This window comes from Ambystoma mexicanum, chromosome 9 (genome assembly GCF_040938575.1).
Source record: "Ambystoma mexicanum isolate Mex_15411 chromosome 9, UKY_AmexF1_1, whole genome shotgun sequence".
NCBI lineage: Eukaryota > Metazoa > Chordata > Amphibia > Caudata > Ambystomatidae > Ambystoma > Ambystoma mexicanum.
The window spans coordinates 518,178,372-518,204,653 of record NC_090931.1 but is presented as its reverse complement, the minus strand read 5'-3'; the positions used below and the strand labels follow the sequence as shown (position 1 = coordinate 518,204,653).

The window sequence follows — 26,282 nt, the reverse complement described above, 5'->3', positions numbered from 1 at the left end:
TTGCCATTTATATAGTACCTTCTACCATTATCGTCTCAATCAATGCGCTGGTAGTGGGAATGCCCTTGGACTGAAGTTCAGATTGTTGGAGTTCATGGAGTAAGATTAGAATGTGTGTGCATTTGGCCAACTAAGGCTTACTGGAGCTGGCCAGGGTTCGGTAGAGAGCAACCCATGCAGTCAGGCATGTATATGGGTGCTGTGTAGTCAGGAGATAGTGTGAGGGCTAGAGACTCGCTAGGTGTTCAGCATGCCCGAATTTGTCATGGGTCTTTGCTGCATAGGTCTTCGCATTCTGATGTCGGAGGTGTTGAGTCGGAGTCTGGTGTAAGTAGGTAGAGAATTGTGACCAGCACGAACACATTTTGTCATGGGCCTGACTGTATTCAGATGTGTGTGGCTAGCCATGTCGGTGGCCAGTGCGGTCCATGTACCTAGCAGATTTGGTGGTGATTTGTTGTTTGTCTGCCCAAACAGGTGTTGGTGTCTTCTGTCGATTCTTGCTGCTGCGATAACTGTTAGCAACAGCGATGGTCTTGTATACTCTAACTATTTGCAACTAGAGGAGCATGGGTTGTACTTTCCAGGTTCTTCTAGGAGGATACTGTGGCGAGTCTACCCAGATATCGAGTGCTTATTGAACTTTCGCAATTGTTACTTTTACCATGGGCGGCCCACTGTATAGTCAATACATGCAAAAATACCTGCGCATCCCTCAAGTCCTTCCAGTGAGATTCCCAGGCTAGTCCTTAATTGCCTTCCTGGAGTAATGCACAAGAAACCCGCAGCTGGCCTTTTGATGCAAGACATTGCCATGGCACAATTCTTGCAATGACGATTCCCTACATTCCAATCTGGCCGAATGCAATGGTGGTGATCCTAACACAACTACTTACAGTTCGGTTTGCCTTTTTTCCGTGCATGCGATGTGCAGTGACTAATCAATCCTGTTACATTTCATAGTGTGATAAAATGAGGGCTGTGTTTTAACTGGTTGTGCTTGTGGGAAACTGGGGTCATGACTGTATGATTGTGTGGGGTCTGGGCCGCTTTGATAGCGGCCGGTGCTGCCAGGTGCTGCTAGGTTGGGCGCCTCGCGAATACAGGCGGTGTCGCCTGGTGTTGAGGGCCTCTGTTTGGAACCAGGAATTGGAAGGTTTAGGAAGGGGTTTTAGGATAATTCAGCAAATAGCCACGTTTTTAAGACCTTTTTGAAGGAAAGATATTTCTCTCCGCAGTGGATGTGCAGTGGAAGGGTGTTCAAGCCACCAAATCTTGTACGGCGTCAAGGTGGAATGGCTACGAGGAGAGCTGCACACGTTCTGAGGTTTCTCAGAGGTTGACGGTGGATGATTTTTTTTCTCTAGGAACTCTGGTCCTGTTTTATGGAGGGCTCAGTTTATGATGTACATGGCTTTGAAGATTGTTGTTCGGCTAACTGGGAGCCAGTGTAATAGTAGGAGTGCAGCAGTGAAATGTTCTCTGGGCGAGAAGTCGAGGAGCTGTCTGGCTGACTTTTGATTTAAGTTTCCTGAGCTGGCGTGCCTGGGTGCATAGATGGAGGCAGTTGGCATAGTCTAGCTGGTAGATGGGCAGTATTGCAGAGACTCTTTGAGGATAGGAGAGGTAGGTAACAATTTGTTTTAGGATGCGTACGTGGAAGTGGCAGGTTCAAAATTTTGGAGAGGTCTGCATGCATGGTGTTCCACGATTTTTAATAGAGAAGGCGGTAGGTGGGGCTCCCACGGCTATTGACCATGGTAAAGGTATCGGAATAAGAGCAGTTACGCTGCATATTAGGATTTCTGTTTTGCCTCTGAGGATTAAGTGGCTAGCTGTCATCCATAGGTCGATATCCAAGAGGCGAGGTCTGGAAGTGGGGAGGTTGGAGTCTGGGAATTAAAAAAAAATGATCTTGGTGTTGTCTGTTTTACTGTAGCAGGCAAGGCTGGGTCGAGGAGTCTATTGGCTGCTTTGAGGGCAAGTTCCATATATGCCACACTGTCAGTTTGTTTGGCAATGAAGCAGGTGTTCGAGATTGGGTGGTAGCTTGATGGGGATGGTGGGTCGAGGCTGGGTTCTTGGAGTAGTGGTTTGACATGAGCAGTTTTGAAAGCCTCTGGGAAGGTGCCGGATGAGGGGGATTATTTTTGAAGGATCACGCTAGGCTGCCAGCACGGGTAGAGTTAAGTATCTTTTTCAGACTGGGTGGTGGGCAACTATCTCTGTGCAAGCCTGAGATGCAGCTAACTGCTAGTAGGTTGCACAAATCAAAGGGATGTGAATGAAAGGAAAGTTGGTAGGGAGGGCAAGGAAAAGATCTGGTTTGAGTGGGGGCTGGATGTAGATGGTGGGATATAAGTTTTGTGGTGATGAAACAATGTCTTTCAACCGCAACGTTATGAAAAAGGATGGAAAGTTCATTGCATGGAGCTTGCGAGTTGTGGGAGAGGGTGTGGGGTTAGGCAAATGGGGAATTTAATACCCCTAGGATTCAGTAGAGTTCCTTGCATGAATTTGTAGAGTTTGAGATTCTGTTTTCATAGTGTTTGTTTTTGGCTTTCTTGATTTCACACAGATGTACCCTGTTCAGTGTTGCGAAGGCTATTTTCTTTTTTGTGGAGCAGGGTCGCTCCTCCAGGTTCGCTGTAGGCGATGTTTGAGTGGTTTGAGACCTTTGTGGGAATGGGTTGTACCACTTTTGGTGTGGTCTTGAGCTTAGGGAGGGGCGACTAGTTGGTGTGAGGAGGGGTCAATGCTTTGGAGAGCCATTGGCCAAAGAGGTCGATGGAGGGATGAGAAAGGTATAGTGTGGTGATCAGGTGAGGGGGTGAGTTGGGAGTGGGGCGACTAGACCTGATGTGCAGAATAGTGCGTCAAGGGTGTGCCCTGCCAAGTTTATAGGGTGGAAAATCAGTTGTTTTAGGCTGAGAGCTTCCAGATTGTCAGTGAGGGAGCGGGTCATAGGGTTGGCAGGAACATCAAACCATATGTTGAAGTCTCCTAGCAAAGCGAGCGTGGGGTGCTGGATCAGCGTAGTTGAGTGGGAGTCATCGAGAGAGCTTGCAGAGTTTGTCGTAGCTGGGAGGCCTACATAGCAGAAGGAAACTGAGGGAAGGACTGCGATTGAATGTAACGTGAAAAGATTTGCCTTTAGTGTAGCAAGTTCGTTTCTCGGATATTACTGAAAGGTGTTTGTGGCGGGTGGCTAGGCTAGGACCCCCCACCCCCCCCCCCTTCCCTCTCCCCCAACTCTGCTAGGCCGGGTGGGAAGCTCTTGTGTTTGGTGGGGTTTTTGGGATGTTTGATTTTTGAATCAGGTGTTGATGAATATGCAGGATAGTGTGAATTCCGGTGTATGGTCTGCATCGGGAGTGGTAGAGGGTTGGGTGGCGGTGTGGGAGTGCAGGGATTTCTGAGTGCATGGTGGGGGGTGGCGAGTTCAGGAGTGAGGTTTAGAGGGATGTTGGTCCGAGAAGGAGATTTAGGAGGGGAGGTGAAAAGGCCAAGGACTGGGCTGTGGGTAGGGCGGGCTAGGGAGAGTAGGGAGGGAGAGCAGGTGGTGCCCTGGGGAGAAGGGGAGGGCAATGAGTCAGTGGCTGTCTGCAATGAATACGAGCTGTGCGATTTGTGGGGGTACAGGAGTGTTAAAGAGGTTTTACTGATGGGGGGGGGGGGGGGGACTGTTTTTGCCAGGGCGGCTCGTGCTGTGGGATGCGTAGTGAGCTAGGTGTCTGAGGGTAGCCAAGGGGTGATGCAGCATTGCCAATGGATGGTTTGGGTTCAGTATGTGTGGGTGGTTTATAGAGCAAGATGTATGTTAGGGTGCAAAGATGGGGTTTAGGGGGCTAGTCGCGTGCCAGCGAGCTCACTTATTTCTGTGCAGGGGTTTGGAATGGGCAGTAGGGGTCGGGGCTGGAGTTGGACAGGCGGGTTGAATTGAGTGAGGCGGTGGCTGAGTATTGAAGGATTTCTGGAAAGGGACATGCCAGTGAGCTGCAAGTCTCCTTTTGTATGGTGAAATGTCAGCCGGGGGGTGGGCTGCAGTCACAGGGGATACATTTGGTGTAGGGAAGGGGCAGATGAGTGTGGTGGGTGTGGTACGTCTGGGGCCGGCCCGGCAGGGCAAGGTGTGAACAATAAGTAGCCTAGAATCTGCTCTGGCACAGTAATGTAAAGACACTCTAGTTCAACTTTGCCACTGCATTGGAAAGTTACCCAGAGTCAACTCGGTAGCAATGGAAAAACTGATTTAACTTTGTGGCACAGCAATTGAAAACTGCCTAGAATCAACTTTGGCACAGCAGTGGACACACCTAGATTTTAACTTGGCACAGTGAGGGAGACCGCTCAATGAACTAGGTCAAAGCTGTTGAAAACCTCCTTGATTTTAACTTTGGGAGAGCAATGTGAAAACACCTAGGATTCATTTTGCCTCGGCAAAAGCCAATACTCGGATTAATTTTGGCACAGCAATGGAAAACCGATCAACTTAGGCACAGCAGTGGAGCACACCCACATCCAAATTTGGCACAACAATGGAAAAACACTCAAGATTCAACTTGGTTGAAGTAGTTGAAAACCACCTTTTAACTTTTGGCACAGCAATGGACACTCTGAATTCGTTTTGGCACTGCAATAGAAACAGCCAGATTTAACTTTGGCACGAGTGAGAACACTTAGATTTGACTTTGGCACAGCAATTGGACACATTCAGAATTCGCTTTGGGACTGCAATAGAAACTCATAGATTTAACTTTGCTAGAGCAAAGGGACAAGGCCTAGATTCAACATTGGTAACACAAAAACACTCTGATTTGACTTTGGCACAGCAATGGAACATACTTGAATGGTATACTGTGATTTACAAGTAATAGTCCCTTTTTTCCGCCTCTTCTATGTCATTCAATGTAAATCCACTTTCAATGCTCTTATTGTGAAGTATCCGAAGAAAGAATGCTGTCCCTGCTGTTAACTAATGTGACTGCCTGTACCTATGTGCAACATTAGAATACGACAAACCAGTGAGTCGAGGGTTAACTTTCTAGATCTAACACTTTATGTATCTGATGGAGCACTATTTACACAAACCTATCGCAAGGAGACATGTGAACTCAACACTACACGCAACAAGCTGCCATCACAAACCAGTTAAATGGAATGTACCCACAGTGGAGTTTATTAGAGCAAGAAGGAATTGCAAGGATTCAAGAGTTTGCCAAGAAATGTGATGTACTGCACAATAGATTCAGACAAACGGGATACTCGACGGACTGTTTCTATGCAGCCCGCAAGAATGAAATTAAATTGATGAGAACAAACTCTCAGGCCAAAAGACAATAAAGGCAATCGGGACATTGAAAGAGTGAATTTGATCAGATTCTATTGTTCCAACAACCAGGAACTGAAAATTGGCATCTTTTGAAATTAGATCCTCACTTATCAAAGTTCATTAAAGAGCAGCCCAGGGTAATCTATAGAAGGACAAGGACTCTAAAAATGAATGAGCCCTTCACTACTTAAAACCCTGTAAAGTAACAGAAACCTGGTAACAAAAGGTCAGGATTCAGGAAATGTGGATTTACACTATGCAAATATGCACATACGAGAACATTGATTTTTCAAGACAAAAGGGGAACTAAAATGAAAATTCTTGAACATAAATAGTAGATCCAAATATGCAATTTATCGATAATTTGTATATGTCAACGCATATACACTGGAAGTACCATCAGAGAAATAAAAACACAAATCTGGGAACACATTTCGACAATTTGCAGCCAAGATGTGTCACTTCCACTGGCACAAAATTGGCAGCAAATGCACCAAATGGATAATAAACCAGATCTGAGATTTGTAGGGTTGCAGAAGGTGAGACTTGGGAGAAGAGGGAACCAAGAGACCCTCTTGAGAGAGGCTGAAACAAGATTGATTTGTAAATCCAGAACAATAGAATATGGACTCAACAAAGACAATGAAATGGTGCATTTCCTGTAGCAATGAAAGAAACCCAGTGCGCATGAATGACTAGCAGGGACCCCTATTTGGGGGAGGTTATGTCTCCAATGGTTTGATCTATAACCTCTTGCATGTAAAAATTACTGATCCTCGAAACAAACCAATGCATGCATTAGAAATGTGACATTAGACACTTGCAATAATGGGCAATAAAGATTGAGTAGGACCCCAGAGACGACACAATCAAAATAAGACACAGCAACGATTTGATCACTATGCTTGCGCCTGTAAGCCACCACTTGTATTAAGGAGCACAAGAAATGGTCTTTATTGCAATACTGCTTAACAATACACTCAAGTCCAGTTACTGGTACATCAAGCATAACTCACAAGCCACACCGAGATGTGGAAATAATATATGATGGGAAGTGTACTCATGAACTAGGCTGAATTTGAATAGCCAAGTCTGAGTCACCATGCTATTCAAAATTAAATGTAGGTTCTAATAGGACCTGTATACTTTGTCAATTGCAATTACCGAAGGAACAATTGACTAGTTATATTTGGATTCATCCTTAACACATTTTAAATTAAATACAGTACGTTATTTCAGTTTTTACAATTATGTACAGCACAGCCAGGCCTGGCTGTTAATTACATATGTTAATAGAAATCCTCTTACAATACCTTTTTTCTCAAATCTACATAAATTGAAAACACTGAATTCATTATTTTTTTTGTTAAAAAAAAATAATCATAAACATATAGAAGGACCAGAGCTACAAGTCCCAATACTGTGCCTATGGGCATGAAATCATTGCAAACTCTAACAGCATGCAATTACACAGCCAAAAAGATGGGCGCCACAATGTGAAGCGCAGTAAGGGAGGTAGGACTTCCATTAGAACCATGGCAACTAGTATAAACATACTACGTGGCAGGTGGTTCAGCGTTCATACTATCGAGCCGACGCGCCGAGACTAAAGTTAGCACTAGAGTTAATCCCTTATGGTTATTGTAAGAGAACTTCCCACTCCGCATGACACAATAAAGACGATCACACAGTCATTAGATGGAGGGAAATGATTTGAAACATGACCACGGCTCGGAAACATTTAAAATGTTAGTGGCTCGGAAGCTTAAATTTGGAAACCGGTATCTGTACCAATTTAGGACAGTTTAACGCACACGCAAAGAACATGGACAGCGATATCAAGTCATTAGGATTTACCAATAAAGGACCTTTATGCCGCATGATAGGTTAGTCAACATATGTAAATAAGATTGCTCCATTATTAGAGGTATAGAGAAATGCTTTAAAAAACGTGACTAATTCACGGAAGCACATTTTGGCAATTGACTTTTGTAATAAACCAAAACAGTACAATGCCGTACAGAACATGGACAGTGATATTAGGGTAATAGGATGGATCAATACAGGACAGGGTCAATACCATTTTATAAGTATGTTGACGTCAGAACTAGCACGCCATCCGAAAAAGATAATTGTAACAGCAAGGTAACCAAATCTGTAACCAGTCGTGGGACCGACTTAAGGAATACAACCATAAGCAATATTAAGACAGGACTATGGGAACATGCCATGACCAATCCAAACACATATTGGAATCTATTTGCATTAATTAAACACCATGAATATAAAGAATAGGAATGACCAACCATAGATGTAAGCATGGAGTGATTGTGTACGTTTGAGAGATTGCTGTGTGACACATGAACACTATATTACAGGTGGGATTCAAACCCGATATTTCGCTAAGAATCAAGACTTTATCCAACAAGGAAACAATATTAATTGGATCTATGGTAAGACACAATTATCCTGACCACCATTGGATCTTTGGCAAGCTATGATCATGGATAATTAAATTGTATTAGATCAATTCATTGGGCCCCGACCAAATTGGAACAGAATTACTCTTAAACTTGAGGCACTTTTAAGGTTATGCCATTTTGTGATACACCTGTAGATACATCCTGTCATTGATGTAGACTGAGGAGACGTGATAATGGCCATTGTGTTACTGTTTAAACCAATTTGTTCTTGAATTCACATGAGATTACTTCCCTATATTGACTTGCATATGGTTTTATATTTTTCCCCCATTTTTTCATGTCTTTCTTGAACCCCACTATCTCTGCCCACAACCCCTCCCCATTCTGTCCTTACACATCACAACATTTGTGTACATGCTTGTTTGTATATATGAAGTGAATGTTATATGCCCTGATTTGAAAAAGGCTCATGTGGAGCTGAAACACGTGTCATTAACAAGGCTCTCCCTCGGGAGATTAGTGGTTACACAAAAGCCCTACGTGAACCATCAAATTTGAAATTGAAATCAAACCTAACATGTGTGGCATAGTTCATGTGTGAAAACAAACTGAAAATTAGAATACCACATGGGTCAGACGGTGATAGGGGTGGATGCCAAGGGTAGTTCGAATATTCTGAACCTCAAAATCCAAATGTTAAATTTCCTTGCTTGTATCAATTTTAGCTAGTGCCCCAATTTAAATGCACACTATATGTACTATAATCTTGCTGAAATTTCCTGCTGGTGTTGCTAGCCAAATTATATGTACCCATTAAACAGTTGTGCTATAAATAAGTTTCTATGCTTCCTTCGTAGGTGGAATGAACACTACTGCTGTATGCCTCTGAATTTCCTCTCCCCGTACTTGCAACAAACTGGTTTCTCTTTGGATAGAACTACTTGGTGAACACTTGACTCCTGCTCCAGAGGTATTTGGAATTACTTATCTCCAATAGGAGATATACATCTTTTCCACGGTACCCTGTCATCCTCACCAAAATGGTGCTCTCACAGAGGCAACGAGATGAGCTGTAAGTGGTTTTGATATCCTTAGATTTCTCCGTTTCGGTAGACTTCAGTGTACTGAAACAGCATGCCAATGTAATCTAGTAACATTAAAATTGTGGCGGGGGATAAATACAATAGGTTAGTCTGCATCGTAACCAGTAGTCAACACGTGGGGATTGATGGAGGTTATTTATTAAGGTATGTTACATCATACATCAAGACGTTTTAGATTTGTTGTATAAATGGCATAACAAAATCGGGGGTAAAAATGTCAAGTTGTAAGCTACTGGCCAGCCATGTCGTCACCCCTTACCTCAATTGTATACACACAAGCACACTGTCTTGTGAGCTCTGACATTGGGCGAGTAAATAAACGATGACTAGTGGCGATTTTGCATATTTTGCGCACTGACATAATCATTAAATCACTATGGAGCATGTATCAATAGTTACCAACTTACAATATACTTGCCTAATGTGCATTCATTCAAGGAAAGAAGCTACAGGGGAGAACAAAGAAAAGGCCAGTCCTTTTTTGAGAGACCCTGAGCTATTCGGCAGCGATGGAGGTGAAAATATGGACGATGTGCAGTTATTGGCAGTGTTGGTTTCCTTTCCTTAACGAGCCACTGTTCCTGGATAGACACTCTACACAGAGGGATGCATCGGCCAAGACTCACTTCGCAGCGTAGTGACTGCAGTTATTGGCAATTTGTGGCAGTTCAGCTATCTTGCTGACTTTAATGTGTGCTGCCTCCTTTCTTCTATTTGCCCCTACTTGATCACATAATCTACAATTTGTGGAGCGAGGAAGCTCCACCTGACACTCTTCGGAAACTTAGAGGGGAGGGGGGGGAATCCTCTGAACCCCATCTACAAGTGCTTTATGAAGTCATGTTCTGTATTTGAGGTCAGTGGAGAGCAGAGGAGCATATAGTGCTAGGGTGCACTTATGTGTGTGTGCGCGCGCGCAGAGGTGGCCCCATTCTAATGTTGGGTGCAGTGGTTCTGGGAGATCAGTGTAATGTGTGCAGCAAGGTAGTCGTACTCCGCCCCCCCACAACCCCCTCCCCAGGTCTGCATTCTGGTTGCCGTGGAGCCTGTGTAAGATTGTATACAGTTAGGCCAATTTTTCCTCATGGGTTAGAACTGCGTTGATTGTAAGGTGGAGAGTGAGCATATTGGTAGGAGTGAGTGTCTGTGCTTGCTGGTAGAAGGTCCTTGTTCCCTTCTATTTTGTGGAACCTGATGAGCTGGCCGGGTCTGTCCTGGTGATTTGCGGTAGTGAATCTGCCTTGTGCAGAGTATGGTGTTTGTCTGGTCCCTTGTCCAATGACTCTGTAGATTTCAGAGGCCCTTTTTCCAGGTCCTTGGTCATTGTCCATGGCGCGTGGCTGGGTAGTTCCCCCACATGTCTGTGGTTACTGCATTATTCTCAGGAGCGCCCATCCGAGCTTAGTTGCTATAGCGCGTCAGGTGTGGGGGTTCCCAGCCTCGCTCCTAATAGGTCTGGCTTGCCCGACCTTGGCATATACCACCCTGCGACCATGGCTCTGCGTGCAAATTCCCAGATGGGTAAAGTTCGACAGGTGCGGGCCCAATCATCCCCGGGAGCGCAGTGGTGCGCAGGAGTCTGCAGATAGGCCTGTACGAGAGTGGTTGGCATCTCCTGGAGTGTTGGTGCTGAGCTTCTCTATGGGAAGATGATGATTAAGGTCAGTTATGGATGATTAGCTCTAGTTTCTAGGTTGATGTATACAGACAGGCATCTACTGGTCTTGGAGCGTGGGGTATGTCTGGTCGGGTGGCAGTGAGCTTACCTGGTCATAGCATATGATTATAGTGATGTCAAGGTATTGGGTTTGGAGTCGTGGGATAGGGAGTGCTGGGCGGCATGGCCAACTTGTTGGCACAAGGCTGGTTGCTAGGCCATTGTAGTTCATCTAAGGTTTGGAGAGCCTGCAGCTGCCTAGCCCACAGCTTGCTGGTCTCTTGAGCCGGCTTTCGTGCCCCGACTGTCCCTACTCTTCAAGATAATGAAGTTCTAGCCGAAATCTGGCCATTGGTGCAGTGTTTGGCGGCCCTAGGCGGTCCTTTCATGGTTTAAGGAAAATGCCATGTTTTCAATGCCCTGCAGAAGGCTATGTAGTCCTGGATGTGTCAAATGTGGGGAGGCAGTGAGTTTCAACAGTGTCATTGCCAAGGTAGAGTAGGCGGACCCTCCAATCCTGGCTGAGTTGGAGACTGGAAACACTAGGAGGAGTGCCGTGCTTGAACTTGGGGTGTGTGTTTTGTGAGGTAGGGCATCATCTTCTCTTAAGTATGCCGGACCGGCCTTGTGCACTGCTGGATGGGTGAGGCGTAGAATTTTGAAAATGGCTTTGTCAATAGGGAGCCAGTGATGCGGTGCGGACAGCAGGTGAGATGTGATCCCTTCCTCTTAGTGCGAGGAGGAGTCTGGTGGCCGCGGTTTGGACTCTTCGGGGATTAAGTTGGTAGACTGGAGAACCCAATTAGGTGGAGTTCGCATAGTCCAGGCTGGACGTCACAATGGACATAATGGCGGCCAATCTGTTGGGCTAGGTGAGTTAAGGGAAGATGCGTCTTTGAAGCTTGAGGTGGTAGTGACAGGATTTGGATAAATTATTGATTTGGTGGGGCAGGGTTGGGCCCGCGCCCATTGTGCAGCCAAGGGTTTTGACTCTGGAGGTGGAGGGGTGCAGAGGGAGGGGACCCATAGGAGTGGTTGCGGGAGTAGAGCTTTGTTGCCGCACACCAGGATCTGTTTACCTAGGTTCAGGAGGAGGTGGTTTCTTATCCATAGGTCTGTATCTCGGAGGCAAGCTGCTAGGTTGGGGTCTTGGATTGGAGCTAGTTTTGGGGATTCTCAGGATACTTTGGGTGTGGTCAGCTTAGTTATAGCAGGTGACGTTGTGTGATCGGATGATATCTGGCAGAGGGGTCATGTAGAGGTTGAAAATGAGAGGTGAAAGTCAAGCACCTTGGGTTTTGCCGGTGTTCACAGGGCGAGCAGTGGAGTGAAAGGGGGGGGGGAGGAAAAGGATTAGTTTCCTGTTTAGTGCTGAGTATTGGATTCCTAGGGTGTGGAGTCGGTCAAGTAGGATTGAGTGGTTAATGGTGTCAAAAGCTGCTGAGTGATCAAGTAGAAACTGGTGCAGCGCATCCTTCAGAGTCTGCCGAGACTTTAAGGCCATCCCAGATTGAGATCAAGGTTTCTTTTCCGTGGCACGTCCAGAACCCTGTTTGAGCAGGGTCTAGTAGGATGTTGGATTCTGTGAAAACATTGAGCTGAGTATGCAGAGCGGTCGATGAGCTTTGCCAAGAATCGGGAGTTGGGGATGGGTCTGTAATTGATTGATTGGCTGGAGGGTGTTGAGACCCACTTTTTTCAGAAGGGGTTTGACATGCGCTACTTTGAAAGGTTCTGCGAAGATTCCAGAGGTGAGCAAGTCGTTTATGGACCTCTCCTGTTCTCCTGCACAGGTGGAGGTGAAAATGTCTGCGGAAAGACGAGTCAAGAAGGGACCCGTATGGTCTTCTGCTGGATATTAGTTTGAGGAACTCCTTACTCAAGATGGGATTGAAAGAGTTGAAAGATGGTGCTACGGGGTCAGGGATAGTGGAATATTTAGGTACCCGTGTTAGGCAGGGGGGAGTGAAGTTAGAAAGTTAGAAAGTTTGTCATTAAGGACGGCCGTCATGTCCAGTGCTGTGTTGCGGAAGTGTTGCGAGAGGGAGTTGTAGAAAGTTTGCTTGGTCAGGGCAATGGTGCAGGAGTGCTTCCCGTATTCCGAGATGATCCTGTGGAGCTCTTTGCTGCTGCTGAGGCAGGTCAAGATTCTCTTATTGTAGTATGCACTTTTTTTTTTTGCCCTCTCGGATATGGCGTTATGGTGGGCGAACAGGCTTGCTATGAAGGGTTTTGGATGCTCATCATTGCGCTCAAGGGAGTGGTTATGGATTTTCAAAGTCTTCAGGTGGGGCGTGAACCATTTAGGGGTAGATCATTTGTGAGTGGCAGCTGAGGGAGTGAGTGAGGGAGGGAGGGAGGGAGGGAGGGAATGAGAGGGAGGAGTGAGTTGTTAAGCCAGGAGTTAAAGGATTCGATGGGTAGGGGTCTATCTGAGTTCAGGAGTGTGCGTAGCAGGGCTTCAGCCAGGTCTGTGAGTACCATGACCTCTTTCCCGCATTTGTGGTTGTGAGGGGGACAGGGTGGGCATTGGGTGGTGGAGGCGGTGTGTGGATCGAGAAAAATAAGGCTGAGTGGTCTGTCCAGATGAGGGATTTGGGGCATCAAGGGTGTGGCCTCCATTGTGGGTGGGACCTGTTGTATGCCGAGAAAGGTTGTGTGCCTGTAGACCTTCAACCAGGGTTTGGGTCATGGAGTTCTTGGGTACGTGAACTCTTGGGAGTTCTTATGCTCCGCTCTGCTATCTCGGATACTCTCGATTTACTTGCCCCTGTCATGAGAATCCACATGAAGCCTAAAATAAAGTGCAATTTCTGGTACGATTCATACCTCATCACCCTTAAACACATATGTAGGGTGGCTGAGCGGAAATGGTTGGCATCTTGTACATACTCTGACAAACTGACCTGGTGCCTGATCCAAAGGCAATACTGACTGTCCTCACTAAAGAGAGCTCGCATTCAAGCCCACGTCTCTGCAGCGTCTAGTAACTCAGCCAAACTATTTAAAATCTACAATGAACTGGCCAATCCTGCCGAAGTCTCTACCTCCCTTGAATGTCAGTACGACAAAGATCGTCCTCATCGGCACACCTGCACCCCTTTCATGCCACTCTGGCCGACCTCCCTTGGCCCTCTTCCTGTTCCCACCTACGAGGCTAAGAACCTCAGGGTTATCTTCGACTCCACACACTCCTCTCCTCACATACCCGTCTCTAAGAAGTCCTAACTAAGACCTGCACCTGCTTAGAGGTATCCTTCCTTTCCTCTCCTTCCTCCAGAAGCTCACTGTCTCCAGAGCTCTGGTTCTCTCTAGGCTTCACTACCATAACAGCCTCTTTTTAAATCTGCCTGCTTCTACTCTCCGTCCTCTGCAACTCACCCAGAACAGGACTGCGAGACTTGTCCTTGGCCTCAAGCCCAAATCTTTCCATTGGCTCGCAGTGGCTGGATCAAATTCAAGACCCTTTGCATTGTCGACCAGGCCTTATGGGGCCTGGGACCAAAATATCTCCAGATTTCTATTCAGAAATAACTTCCTTCTTGAGTTTAGCTCCTCCACCGCCAACTCCTTGAGGGTCTGTCTCTTTTCTAAACAACAAGTTGGTGGCAGATCTCTCCGTCAGGTTCCTCCTTCTGGAACAGCCTCCCTGCCTCTCTGAAACTTGAGCAGAACCATCTCCGGTTTCGGAAGCAGCTTAAGACTTTCCTCTTTGCTTCTGCCTTCCATCTTCCCCTTCCCTGCTGATCTCCTGTCTGATAGCGCACTGGTTACCTGGCTACCCCCTGAACCACGGATCCAGGTCCCTGCCCGCCGACTGGCAACCCTGCACTTGGGCTTTATCTGCAATCCTACAGTCCCCCTACTTGCACTTAACACTTGCTCTCTTCACTTAACACTGCACTGCCACCTGCTGGCCGCATTTGTTTTTTTCTTGATCCTACGTCTCCCACTTCTCGTTCTCTCCTTTCCCTGGCACTTCCCCCTTCCATCTCATATGCACTTGCGCGATCTCAATGTCACTGGGCCTAGTAAGATAGTTGTCTTGTCCTCTTGTTCCCCTCCCTCGTCGCGCCTTGAAACACTTGTGTATGGGCGCACTATAAATCAATCCTATCATGGAACCAGAAATTAAAGTCCCCCAGTAGTGTGAGTGATTGGTCGATGACCAAAGTGGTAGCTAGTGTGTTGCAGAGACTGTTTGCAAAAGGTCTGTCGTTTCCAAAGATTGTCTGATTTTGGCCACAGAGCAGGCGTTTAATAGGAGGTGGGTTCTTGATGGTATGTGGTGGTTTCCCTGTTGCTTGTGGACAGTTGGACTCAGCCGGACTGAGTGATCATTGGGGAGGTGTCGGTCGCAGAGGGGATGGGGGGGGTGCAGTATAGTCAGTAGGGTCAGAACAGTCGGAGTGAACCAGACTGATGGGTGGTGGTGGTGTTTCGGGTCTGGGATACTGTTTGAGGGGGCAGTGAGTGAGTGAGGTGGGTCGAGAGCGGTAAGATTGAGAGGTCGGTGGCCTGTTTATGTGAGATCAAAGCAGGTAGATCGGGGGTGGGGAGGTGGGCGGTGAGTGGTGCCGTTGTTGTGTATGGGTTCTGGCTAGCTGATGAATGGGGTACGAGTCTGGCGGGAGCTAGACGTTTAGATGTGGTAGGCGAGAGGTAGTGTTGAAAGAGGGAGAGTTGGGGAGTGGCTAGCAGTGAGATCCTGACAGCTGGGCTGGGGGCGGGAGACCAATGCAGTCGAGGGTGAGGGCTGGTCAATACAATGACCTGCTCTTTAAGGCTGCAGTACACTTTGAGATGGATACCAAGGAAGCTCAAGTCGATATAGACTTTGTAGAAGACCTGCTTGGGGATGAGCGATCTGGAGCATAGTTCATCCCTCTGCTTCAATCTGTCCAGATGTGTATTCAGCCATCTCTACTTGCCCATAATCTGACAAGGGCAGTCAACCCACGCATTGAAAACCTTTTTAGACCAGCCCCAACTGACCGTTTATACATTAGGGGGCAGCTAGAGCCTGATTCTCTAGTAGTCGCCACCACAAGAAAGGGAGCGGGTACACCTCTAGCCTCTGCCAAAGCCCCTCCTTACAAGGTAAGAATATCTACACCCTGGGCAGGAAAGTAGCTTCCTCGACTGCCTATCAAGTAAGGCTAGCTAACACTACGCTATTATCCACCTATACTTGCCACAAGTGGGAGGAGGTCGCACAACAAATAACCTCTGTTCCAGAGCCCCTAAAGACACTACTTACACACTATTGCTGAAGGGAGACCAGTAGCAAGCTGCATTCTTAAAAATAACTTAAACGCATCAGACAAAGCGGGGCGAATTGTGGCAGAAGGTATGGCTGTCAATCGGGTTTCAAATTGGAGACCCAGGCTACCCCTTTTAAACATGCCCATTGTGCCCAACGCATTATTTGGCAAAGCGGTCAATGACGCACTGAAGAGTGTGAAGGAGCAATAAGACACCCGCAAATCCCTGGGACAACTCACTAACAAACCCTTTGGGCAGAGAGGAGATGCAAATGCATGTCGGTTTAGAGGACAGAACTCCCAGCGGTCCTCTAATTACAAACTCTGTGGGCAGAGTTCGTCTTGGGGTTCTTCACAATTCACAAGGGCAGTCCCCCAAATGCAAATTTCAAAGAAGGTCCAGAAGTAGGGGCAGATGCTTCTCAAGAGGGGGACTCACCCCCTCCTAAGCAATGACCAACCGCTACAGGTTCCCTCCCATGCCTCTCCAGTGGGAGGTCTTATGTCTCACTACCCATGCATGGGAGGGATCACTTTCGCACCGTGGCGGGTGGCTATTGCATGGCGCTAATACAAACACCAGGGAATCAATCCCAGTGTACCCATATCTGCATGACTGGCTGATAATCGAGGAAGCCCCCTCCAAATTTGCAAGAAAACTAATCGAACAATCCATCTCCAGTTCAAATTGGGGTTCTCAATCAACGAGAAGAAATCTAGTCTCATTCCAAACAAGCCCAACAGTTCTTTGGAGCTGTCATTAAAAACAGAGGGTCTAGTCTTTCCTTCAAATGAAAGGGTGCAAAACATACTGGTGCAAATACCTCTATCTAGCCGGTCACCAAATAACCGTACGGAAAGCAATGCACTTGCTCAGGATGATGGCATCATGCATTTAGCTGGTCCCACATGCACGGCTGCGCATGCGTCCAATGCAAGGATTGTTAGCAAAACAGTGGTCTCGGGCAAGTGTTCAGTGGGACGATCCAGTGGTAGTTTCGCTAACCCTAGTACAGGCTCTACGCTGGTGGACAAAGGAGAACATGTTAAAGGGGAAACCTTTTCACAATCTTAACAGTGCCGCAGTGTTGGCCGGGTGGGGAGCCAATTACCTTCACCACACAGCGCATGGCCTCTGGACGCAGATCACATCGCAGAACCACAAATCTTCTGGATCTACTAGCAGTGCTCAAAGCCCTTCAAGCTTTCCAAATGCACCTGTCAGGCTAAACAGTTAAAGTCCTCATGGACAGCACCACCGCCATGTTTTCTATAAACAAACAGGGGGGCGCACACACTCACCAAGTCTGTCTGGTTAGCACAAAACATTTGGAAGAGGGCACTCAAGCGGGGCATGTCTCTAACATTGCAACATGTTCCAGGGGAACTCGATTATCTGGCAGACTCATTAAGCAGAGATCCTCTACCGAAAGAGCACGGGTGGCAGCTTGACAGAAATATTGTTAACATCTTCACACTGTGGGGGTACCCACCTCGACTTGTTTGCCCCAAGACACGCCATGCCCAGTCTTCACATTCAGGTTTCCCTAACACGAGTACAAGGGTACCCCCTGTGGATGAACTGGTCAGGGAAATTTGCCTGTGCCCACCCCACCAACTCCTCTAATGAGCAAGATGTTTAATCTTAGTTGCTCCCATGTGGGAAAGCCAACCTTGGTTTCCACATCTGTGCAAACTGGCGATGTGCGATCCAATCAAGCTCCAGTGCCCCTAAAATATGCTTACACAGCACGGGGGGGACAACTTTACACTCTCAACCTCAGTCTATGAACTTGGCAGCTTGGCTCCTGAAGTCATAGAATTTGGACATTTAAAACTACCTCAAAGGTGTATGGACATCCTCAAGGAGGCACGTAAACCAAACGCTAGACACGGTTACTTTAACAAGTGGAAAAGATTTGTAATATGGTGCCAGTCAAAACAGATCCTATAGAATGTACTCTCACACATTCATATATTTTATTTATATTGCGGCCATACACAAGTGTTTCAGGGTGCGACGATGCGGGGCAGTTCAAGGGAGGGCAAAACAACGATCTTCCTAGGCCCATGCCATTGAGACCGCTCAAGGGCAGGGGAGGAGTGGGAAATGCTGAACAAGAAATCAAAACAAACCGGTAGTGCGGCCAACAGGCAGCAAGTGCAAGAATTAAGAGGAGACAACTTCTGTCTAATAAGTGCGGGTAAGGGGACTGTAGGATTGCAGATACAGACCCAAGTGCAAGGGTTGCCAGGCGGCAGTGCGGGTATGCAGGTGTGTGGGCAGGGGTCTGGGCCAGAGTTCAGAGGGTAGCCAGGTGCCCAGTGCAGAAAACAGATCAGCAGGGGAGAGGAAGAGCAGGCAGAAGCAAAAACAAAGGTTTTGAGGTGCTTCCAGAAACAAAGATTGTGCCCAATTTTGTGAGGCAGGGAGGCTGTTCCAGGGGGAGGCCCTAGCCGAGGAAAGATCTACCACCAACCCGTTGCTTGGAGAAGCAACCGACCCTGAGGGAGTTGGAGGAGCGAAGAGCTCGAGTAGGAATGTATTTCTGAAGGGCGAGTTGAAGGTATTTCGGCCTCGGAGGCCCTTGTGGACACTGTATAGGGTTTTGAAAGCAATCCTAGTAGCCACTGGGAGCCAATTAAGAGTTTTCAGGGCTGGACTGATACGATCCCTGGGCTTGAGGCCACGGACAAGTCTCAGTCCTGTTTTGGATTATTTGCAGAGGGTGAAGAGTGGTAGTAGTCAGATTTAGGAAGAGGTTGTTGCAGTAGTCCAGCCTAGAGAGAACCAGAGCTCTAGCGACAGTGCTCTTCTGGGGCAAGGAGAGGAAATGAAGTATACCCCGGAGGAGGTGCAGTTGGTAGTTTTGACTTCTTAGAGACGTCCGAGATGTGAGTAGAGTGTGGAGTCGAAGATGACCCAGAGGTTCTTGGCTGCACTGGTGGGAGCCGGAGGAGTGCCAAGGGAGGCCGACCCAGAGAGTGACGGGAAAGGAAGGTGCAGGAGTGCTGAGGAGGATGTCTCACTGGCATTAAGGCAGAGATCTTTGGCGGCACACCACTTCTGGATTGCAGACAGTCTTGAGTTGAGAGAGGGAGAAGAGGTGGCAGAGGGGAGCCTGAAAATGAGCCGAGTGTTATCCGCATAGCGCAGCAATGCAGTGGACAAGGGGTGCCAGATATTGGTTGAAGAGCCACAGAGAGAGGTTGGTCCCTTGGGGAACACCACAAGTAGAGAGATCGAGGAAATTAAGGACCCAAGTTGGACCTGGGAGGGCCGATCAGAGAGAAAAGAAGTCAGCCAGGGCAGGTCTGGGCCTAGTCAGTGATACCCAGGTGATCACGGAATCGGTTGAGCAGGATGGCATGGTTGACTGTATCAAAGGCAGAAGATAGATCAAGTAGGATGAGGACAGAGGGGAGATATGAATCCAGGTTAGAGAGCATGTCTTCACGGATGCTCAGGAGAGCAGTTTCTGTGCTTCTGACAGCTCTGAAGCCAGACTGATGGGCATGGTGGCAACCAACAGAATTAGTGTGGAGTTTAAGCTAGGAGATGGCCAGCTTTTCCAGGAGTTTTCCCAGGAAAGGAGTGATGGAGATTGTGTGATAATTAGCCGGGCTGGAGGGGTCGGCTGTAGGTTTCTTGAGAAGAGTGTGCTCTTTTTGTATCTAGGCACCACTAAGGTATAGGCATTAGTCATTCTAGTGGGACGGTTTGAGGTTCTCTTGTTGACTCTGTTTGCCAGGTAAGGGGGAGCTATGTTGTTAAGACATTTGGAGGTGAGGGAGAGTATTTTGAGGGCAATCTTGTCTTTGATTTTTAGCCAGTGGATATTTTTCCTCGAGGTGGAGATATGAGCTCTATTAGCAGTATTTAAAGCTACTCTAATAGCGTTATTTTGGAGAGTTTGGAATTTATCAAGGATATACTTGTTCGATCCTGCATATAGAGCATTACAGTAATCCAACTTGGATATGATGAGTGCATTGATCAATTTACAAGTATATGCAGTGGAAGATGCTAGTGAGTTATTTTGTTTCTTGAAAGTGAGCGCTGAGTCAAGATAGACCCCGAGGGTTTTGACTGCAGGCATCACTTTGATGACATTATTGTCGATGTTGAATGAGGCATAGTTTGGGTCAAGTTTTTTGATGGCCAGCTCTGAGCCGAGGATCAGTAACTCAGTCTTGTCGTCATTCAGGCAGAGGCCGTGAGATGCCATCCGTGCCTGAATGAGGAGATAAATCTTATTTACTAAGGCCGTGTCTTTCAGGAAGTTGCCCGAAAGGGGTTTAAGGATCTGACTGTCATCAGCGTAATTAGTGTAGATGATACCCAGTCTGTCCAACTTGTCAAAGGCTTAGTAAAGATGTTATACATCGTCGGAGATACACATGATCCTTGAGGGACACCGCATGAAACTTGTGTGGGATCAGCGGCTGCTAGGGGGAAAAGACTCTCTCATTGTCCGGTTTGCAAGGAAGGATTGTACCCAGGTTATGGCATCACTCGAAAAATGAGCGGCGGAACTGAGGTGATTGCATAAGACTGCGTGATCTACCAAGTCGAAGGCCGCAGATAGGTCAAGGAGGAGTAGCATAGCTGATTTGCCATTGTCCTTCAACTCGTTAATTTGGGTCTTAAGGTCAATCAGGGCTGTTTCAGTACCATGAAGGGGACGGAAGCCAGATTGCCGTGAGCCTAGTAGGTTGTTAGTTTCTAAGTAGTCCTGAATTTGCAGGTACGCTACTCTGTCAATAATTTTAAGCAGAAAAGGGACGGTGGTGATGGGTCTGTAATTTGTCGGTATTGCAGGGTCAAGTGTTTGTTTTTTTAGCAGGGGAAGCACCCAAGATTGTTTTAGGTTATTAGGCACTAGGTTAGACTTAAAGGATGCATTGATAAGTTTAGAAATGAAGGGGTCTAGGTCTCTAGCTGCATCTTTTATAATTTGGGCAGGGCAATTGTCTCCTTTGCAGTTGGAAGGCTTTAGAGAGAGTATGATTTTTTCTGTCTCTTTTATAGATATTTGTCTGAAGCTAAATGGGTGAGGGGTGTTAGGCTGGTTTGGAGGGAGCTGTGGCTGAGGTGTAGGCTCCGTTGGCAGGAGCAGGGAAGCTTTTTTATTGGCAATTTTGGTTTGGAGCAAGCTAATTTTACCCGCCAGGGCATTTTGTATATTTGTGCACCAGAGCTTATTTTTAGGAGTGTTATCAGTCGGAGGTATGGGTGATTCCATTTCACGGAGGATGGAGAATAGCTCCTTGGTATCTGATTTGGCCTTGGATATTCTATCATTAAAGGTATTTCTTTTGGTACTTATGATTTCCTTTTTGTACTGTTTGGCGAGAGTGGCTAATTTTAATTTTGTTCTCTTCAGTGGGTGAGTGTTGCCAGATTGACTGCAGCTTTCTTTTTTGAATTCTGAGGTCTTTCAGGTGTGGTGTGAACCAGTTGTTGAGGTGACAAAGTTGTTTACTTTTGCATATTTTGGTAGGGGCAATCAAGTCAAGTGCCTTAATCATCGTGCTGTTGTAAGCTTCCACAAGCGAAGTGGGGTCTGTGATGTTATCTAGATTGTCGAGAGTGGGGAGGAGGTGGGGTAACAGTTATTCTGCTGTGATGTCTTTTTTACTTCTGGTGGGAAGTGTCGGGGCCATAAGTATAGGTTTGGGTCGGATAAGGTCAAGTGAGGCATTGAATACAATTAAATAATGGTCAATCCAGGATTGTGGCATTATGTTGGTAATGCTAATGTTGCAATTCCGATCAGCAACCCAGTCTAGGGTCCTGCCTTTGGCATGAGTAGGGGAGGAGACTTTTTGTGTTAGGGCGTAATCATTCAGAAGTGAGGCAACAGATAGGGCGTGTTTGTCATTACAGTCATTAAAGCCCAGGTTGAAGTCTCCCAGTAATAGAATTTGAGCATGGTCTTTAGTATTAGTTAGGATACTAGTTAGGTCGTCTTCAAAGGTTCCTAGTGGTCCAGGTGGTCTGTATATGACCTACATGGTGAGGGTAAGGTGAAGTTTAGCAGTAAGGAGTTCGCATGATGGAAATAGCAAGGTAGTAGCTAATTTAATAGGTAAGGTAGATTTATGGATGATAGCTAGGCCACCTCCTTTGGTGTTCGGTCTATCGACTCTTAGTAGTTGGTAGCCGTCAGGTATTGCTAACATAATGGCAGGGCCAGCCGCCTCATGGAGCCATGTTTCGGTTATGACTAGCAGGTCTGTGTTCTCATTGGTTAAGGTGTCCGAGATCTCTGTAGCGTGGGCTACCATGGATCTAGCATTGATGAGTGACCCAGTTAGTGATAGGGTGCTAGTTAGTTTATTCAAGGGAGGTTGTTTATTTTTAGTAGGAGTGACTTTTTGTAAAGGTGACTGGTTAGTTATGGGGGCAGGGTGGAGAGTGACAGGTTTGAAGTATTGCGAACGTTTGTTTGCTAGATCGATATAGCCTCTAAAGTTGTGGTGGGATGATGGTTCATGGAGACGGGACAATCTTGCCCTCAGTCTCATGTTTCTGTCCTTAGGAGGGTGCGAAGCAACGGATGCAAGTGCCATGGTGGGGAGGAGGCTCAGTACAAGGTGTAATGTTTGGTATTGGGTGATTTTCATTATGGTCGTGGGCAGGGAGGAGTTAATGATAGGCAAGTCCAGGTTCAGGCTATAGGTGTAGTCCAGTGCTGCGTGCAAAGGCGTGTAACTATATGAGTTATAGCAATTCGGTAGCAGGGAAGTCTAAGCAATCTAGGAAGAGACCGTATATTGGTAGTTGGGTAATCTAGGCAAGTACAGATGAGCTAACTAGGGCAGTGTATAACCTAAATGCGAGAGTCACAACGCAGCCAAAAACACATTGGACAACTGGGAGTAACTAAGGCAGTGTTTCACCTAAATGAGAGTCACAGTGCAGCCAAAAACACATTTGGGATACATAAAGTAATTAGGGCAGTGTTTCACCTGTTGACAATCATAAGGCACAGCATAAGTCACAAATCAAGTGTGGTTTATTGGCGACCATAAGGCGCAACACAAATCAGAAGGCACAGATCAAGTGTGGTCTATTGGCGACCATAAGGCGCAACACAAATCAGAAGGAACAGATCGAGTGTGGTCTATTGGCGACCATAAGGCATGACACAAATCAGAAGGCACAAATCAAGTGTGGTCTATTGGCGACCCTAGGTGCAGCACATGATGCAGTGTGGCAGCGTCTGAGTCCAGAGGAGAACATAGGCTGGGTTAGGTAACGCCTGAGTTCGGGTAGGACACTTAAGCCAATAAGGCCGTAGGGCAGCGGCTGAGTTCCGGGTCGTGCCTAAAGCTGCAGAGTTGAAAGTGTCATGTGAGAGGATGGTAATAGTGTGCCAGGGCGCAGATCTATAGGCATAAACTGGCAGGTTAGGATGCTAAGGTGCAATTGACTGTGTGTAGCCGAAATCTGGAGTGCAGCTGGGAGAGGCAGGTTAAATGCACTATCAAATTACAATGTAATGACAGGCTAAAAGCAACTGAAGAACACAATGTAATGGCATACTAGATGCAAATATCAAATTACAGTGTGGTCGGCTAGATGCAACTTTCAATGGCAGTACACTTTCAAGTGGCTAAATGATAATATGGAGAAGGTTGCTAACCTTGAAAGACTTCCGAGGAGGGGTACAAATCGGAGGAGAAGGATGAGCGGTAAGTTGCTGAGGCGAGGGAAGCGTCTATCAAAGTGCAGGAGGTTGGCATAGCATGCGATCTAAGCAGATTCCACAAGCCTCAGAAAGGATACATTACTCACCATAATCGTATTTCTGATGCTTGTATCTGCTTATATTCACATGCGCTCACCCTTCCTCCCATGTGGAGTAGAAGGTGCTTAGATGTTTTCCCGGCTTTACCTGTTATAAATCTGCTTTACTCACCTGTTCTCGCGCTACACTTTATGCAACCTTGTTTCGGAAACAAAGGGACCTCGATGCGTGAAGCACCATGGGTACAATAGATGTGACGCTAGGGATCGTATTACTGGCTCGCCCTGTCGACGTTGCTTTTTGAGTTTCGAAAACAAACTGTAATACTCTGCAGCTATCACTAGATGTCAACCTATTCATAGCATGTGAATCTAAGCAGATACAAGCATCAGAAATAAGATTATGGTGAGTAATGCATCATATATATTGGGAGAGTGGCGGCAGGTGCTAAGTGGCTAGATGTGAGACACCTGAACGGTGGGAGAGTAGGCCAAACTTGGAGACTGCGTCGGCGGAGGCTAAGCTGCAAGGTCCGAAACGTGTAAAATGGGGGCATAACAGTAAATACAAGAGCGCCTAGATTTGGGACACCTGGATAGTGGGGGAATCACTTGAAATGGGGGCACCAGCAAATGCAGCAACACCCAGACTCTGGGAAAACCTACATAAAGGGAGAGCGTGCCCTGCATGGGGTACAGCAGCAGGCAGAGGACTTTTCACGCAATTATGCTGACCTAAAACAGTTGGCTTGTATGCACGATATGGCTAACTAATGCAAAATAAAGGTGAATCTAATTTACTTAAAAGGCGCACCACTGTGGGCTATGTGCATCAGACTGCAAGATAATGGTATTAAAATTGGTGGGGCAGTTTACAGGGGTACAGTTATTGCTGTCCCCCTTACCCTAGCCGCACTTTGTCAGTTGGTGCAGTTTGATGGCTGCCGGCGACCCAGGCGAACACGTGTCAACTAGGGGTGTCACGGTATTAATTTTATGACGGTACAATAACCTTCTTGCCAAATGACGGTATATCATGTTTATCGCGATATAGCAGGTGGAGTTAACTAATCTTAACAAATATTTTCTAAAAGGTAATAAATTGTCAGATTTATCATCACAAACAAAACCAGGCACCCAGGGCCAGATTTGGGCTTTTCAACATGCTTTCCACTGAAATGCCACCCCCTGCTTCCACCAAACACAAACACACGTGTGGAGAGGAGGAGGAGGAGGAGGAGGTGGGGGGGAGCCCTGCTGCCACTGGCAAAGCAAACTGAATAGCTTTTCTTAAGTGGTCATTTAGGCTTTTAGCTCCCCCACTGGCTACTGGTGAAGATGAACATGTTGCCATCTTGATAACCTGCATGCCACAGATCAATGGAGTCTGATGGTAGTATATGCTTGTGCGCATACACACACACATGCACTTGCACACGCACTCTCTCTCTTTACATTACAGCCTTTAGTTTACTTTTTGGGCCAAAAGGTGTTCAGTAATCACGGACATGTTACCCTTTGGTATGGCAGCAGGGAATACCCACAGAGATGAGTAAATTTCGCAGTGTGACTTATTATATGTAAATTCAATGATAGAACCAGGGAAATCCCCCATTGTCATATGTTTAGGAAACCTTATCCATTATAAATATATAAACCCCAAAGTCTTGGGAGGATAGCTCAGCGGCAACGTGCGTGCATTGTAAGCAAGACGACACGAAGCAACACAGGTTCGATCCAAGGGTCCGCGCTTAGAAACCTCTGGGTGTTTAAGCACGTTATAAATACGCAACTAAGGCAAAAACAATTACGCAACTAAATAAACAAAAACAATTTCTTTAACAGCGCCTCGCTGCCTGCGGGCTGGGTGAGCGCTTTAAAAAAAAATGTAAACAACAAAAAAAAGCAAACCCTTTTCCTTCTTGGCACTGTATTTATTCTTCCTATTGCTAACATACTGATTTTGGTACAGGTCCCAGGTCACCCCAGGATAGTGTCAAGGATTTATGGGACACCTTGAACAGTCTGTTGCAAGGGAGACCAGGCGGAACACAGTACCTGAAATGGTGAGCAAGCTCCAGTGGGGGCAGTTGTTCCTGGCAGCGGGTGCAAGTCGGTGCTTTATCCAGCGGAAGAGAAGATCTCGATGTGGAGGAAAGCTGGAGGTCGTTGCACTGCCAGGGAAAAACTAGCCGCGGAGTTTCTTGGTTAAAAGGTACTACCCTTTTATTTGCGGTAGTGGTGAAGCGTGGCTATTCGGCCGCCGGGATGCTTGGCACGGGCGATTCGATCACGAGACAATCCTGGAAGGCGAAAAGAGGGCGAACTGGTTAACCCCACCAGTTCAAAGGAAGAAGACTCTCCAGGATGAAGATCTTCTCTGTCGTCGGGAAGTGGTGAGACGGTTCAGCAGGGCTCCACCGGTGGTGTCGTTGCAGGTCGGCTCAGCTTCTCCCTATTCAGATTCTTTAGGTCCTGTGGCGACTTCTGAAGTTCCAGTCCCCAAAGCCCTGCTTTTATGCAGAAAACCCCCATTCATCAGTCCTAGCTGTCACTCAAACATATTAAGTGGTGAGCCGGGCGGCTCACCACTGGGCCAATCACACAAGAGTTTGACTTGAGTTGCTGAGGCCACTCAGTCCAGGGTGCCTAAACCCCCCCCCCCCCCCCCACACACACATCCTGTAGACCCTTCTGTGCAGAAGCCCGCCAAAAGTGGAACAAAGGGCTCAACTTGGGTTGGTGTT

The 26,282-nt window shown here is 46.9% G+C and overlaps 1 protein-coding gene across 2 annotated transcripts in view; it reads left to right on the top strand.

Moving 5' to 3' along the window:
- Positions 1 to 26,282, top strand: part of PAFAH1B1 (platelet activating factor acetylhydrolase 1b regulatory subunit 1) — a 1,367,099-nt gene that overhangs the window by 135,953 nt on the left and 1,204,864 nt on the right. For both annotated transcript variants that reach the window (XM_069615068.1, XM_069615067.1), the window contains exon 2: positions 8,613 to 8,827. In XM_069615068.1, coding sequence (XP_069471169.1) covers positions 8,796 to 8,827 — 32 coding nt within the window. In that variant the 5' untranslated portion in view covers positions 8,613 to 8,795. The remainder of the gene's footprint in view (positions 1 to 8,612; positions 8,828 to 26,282) is intronic.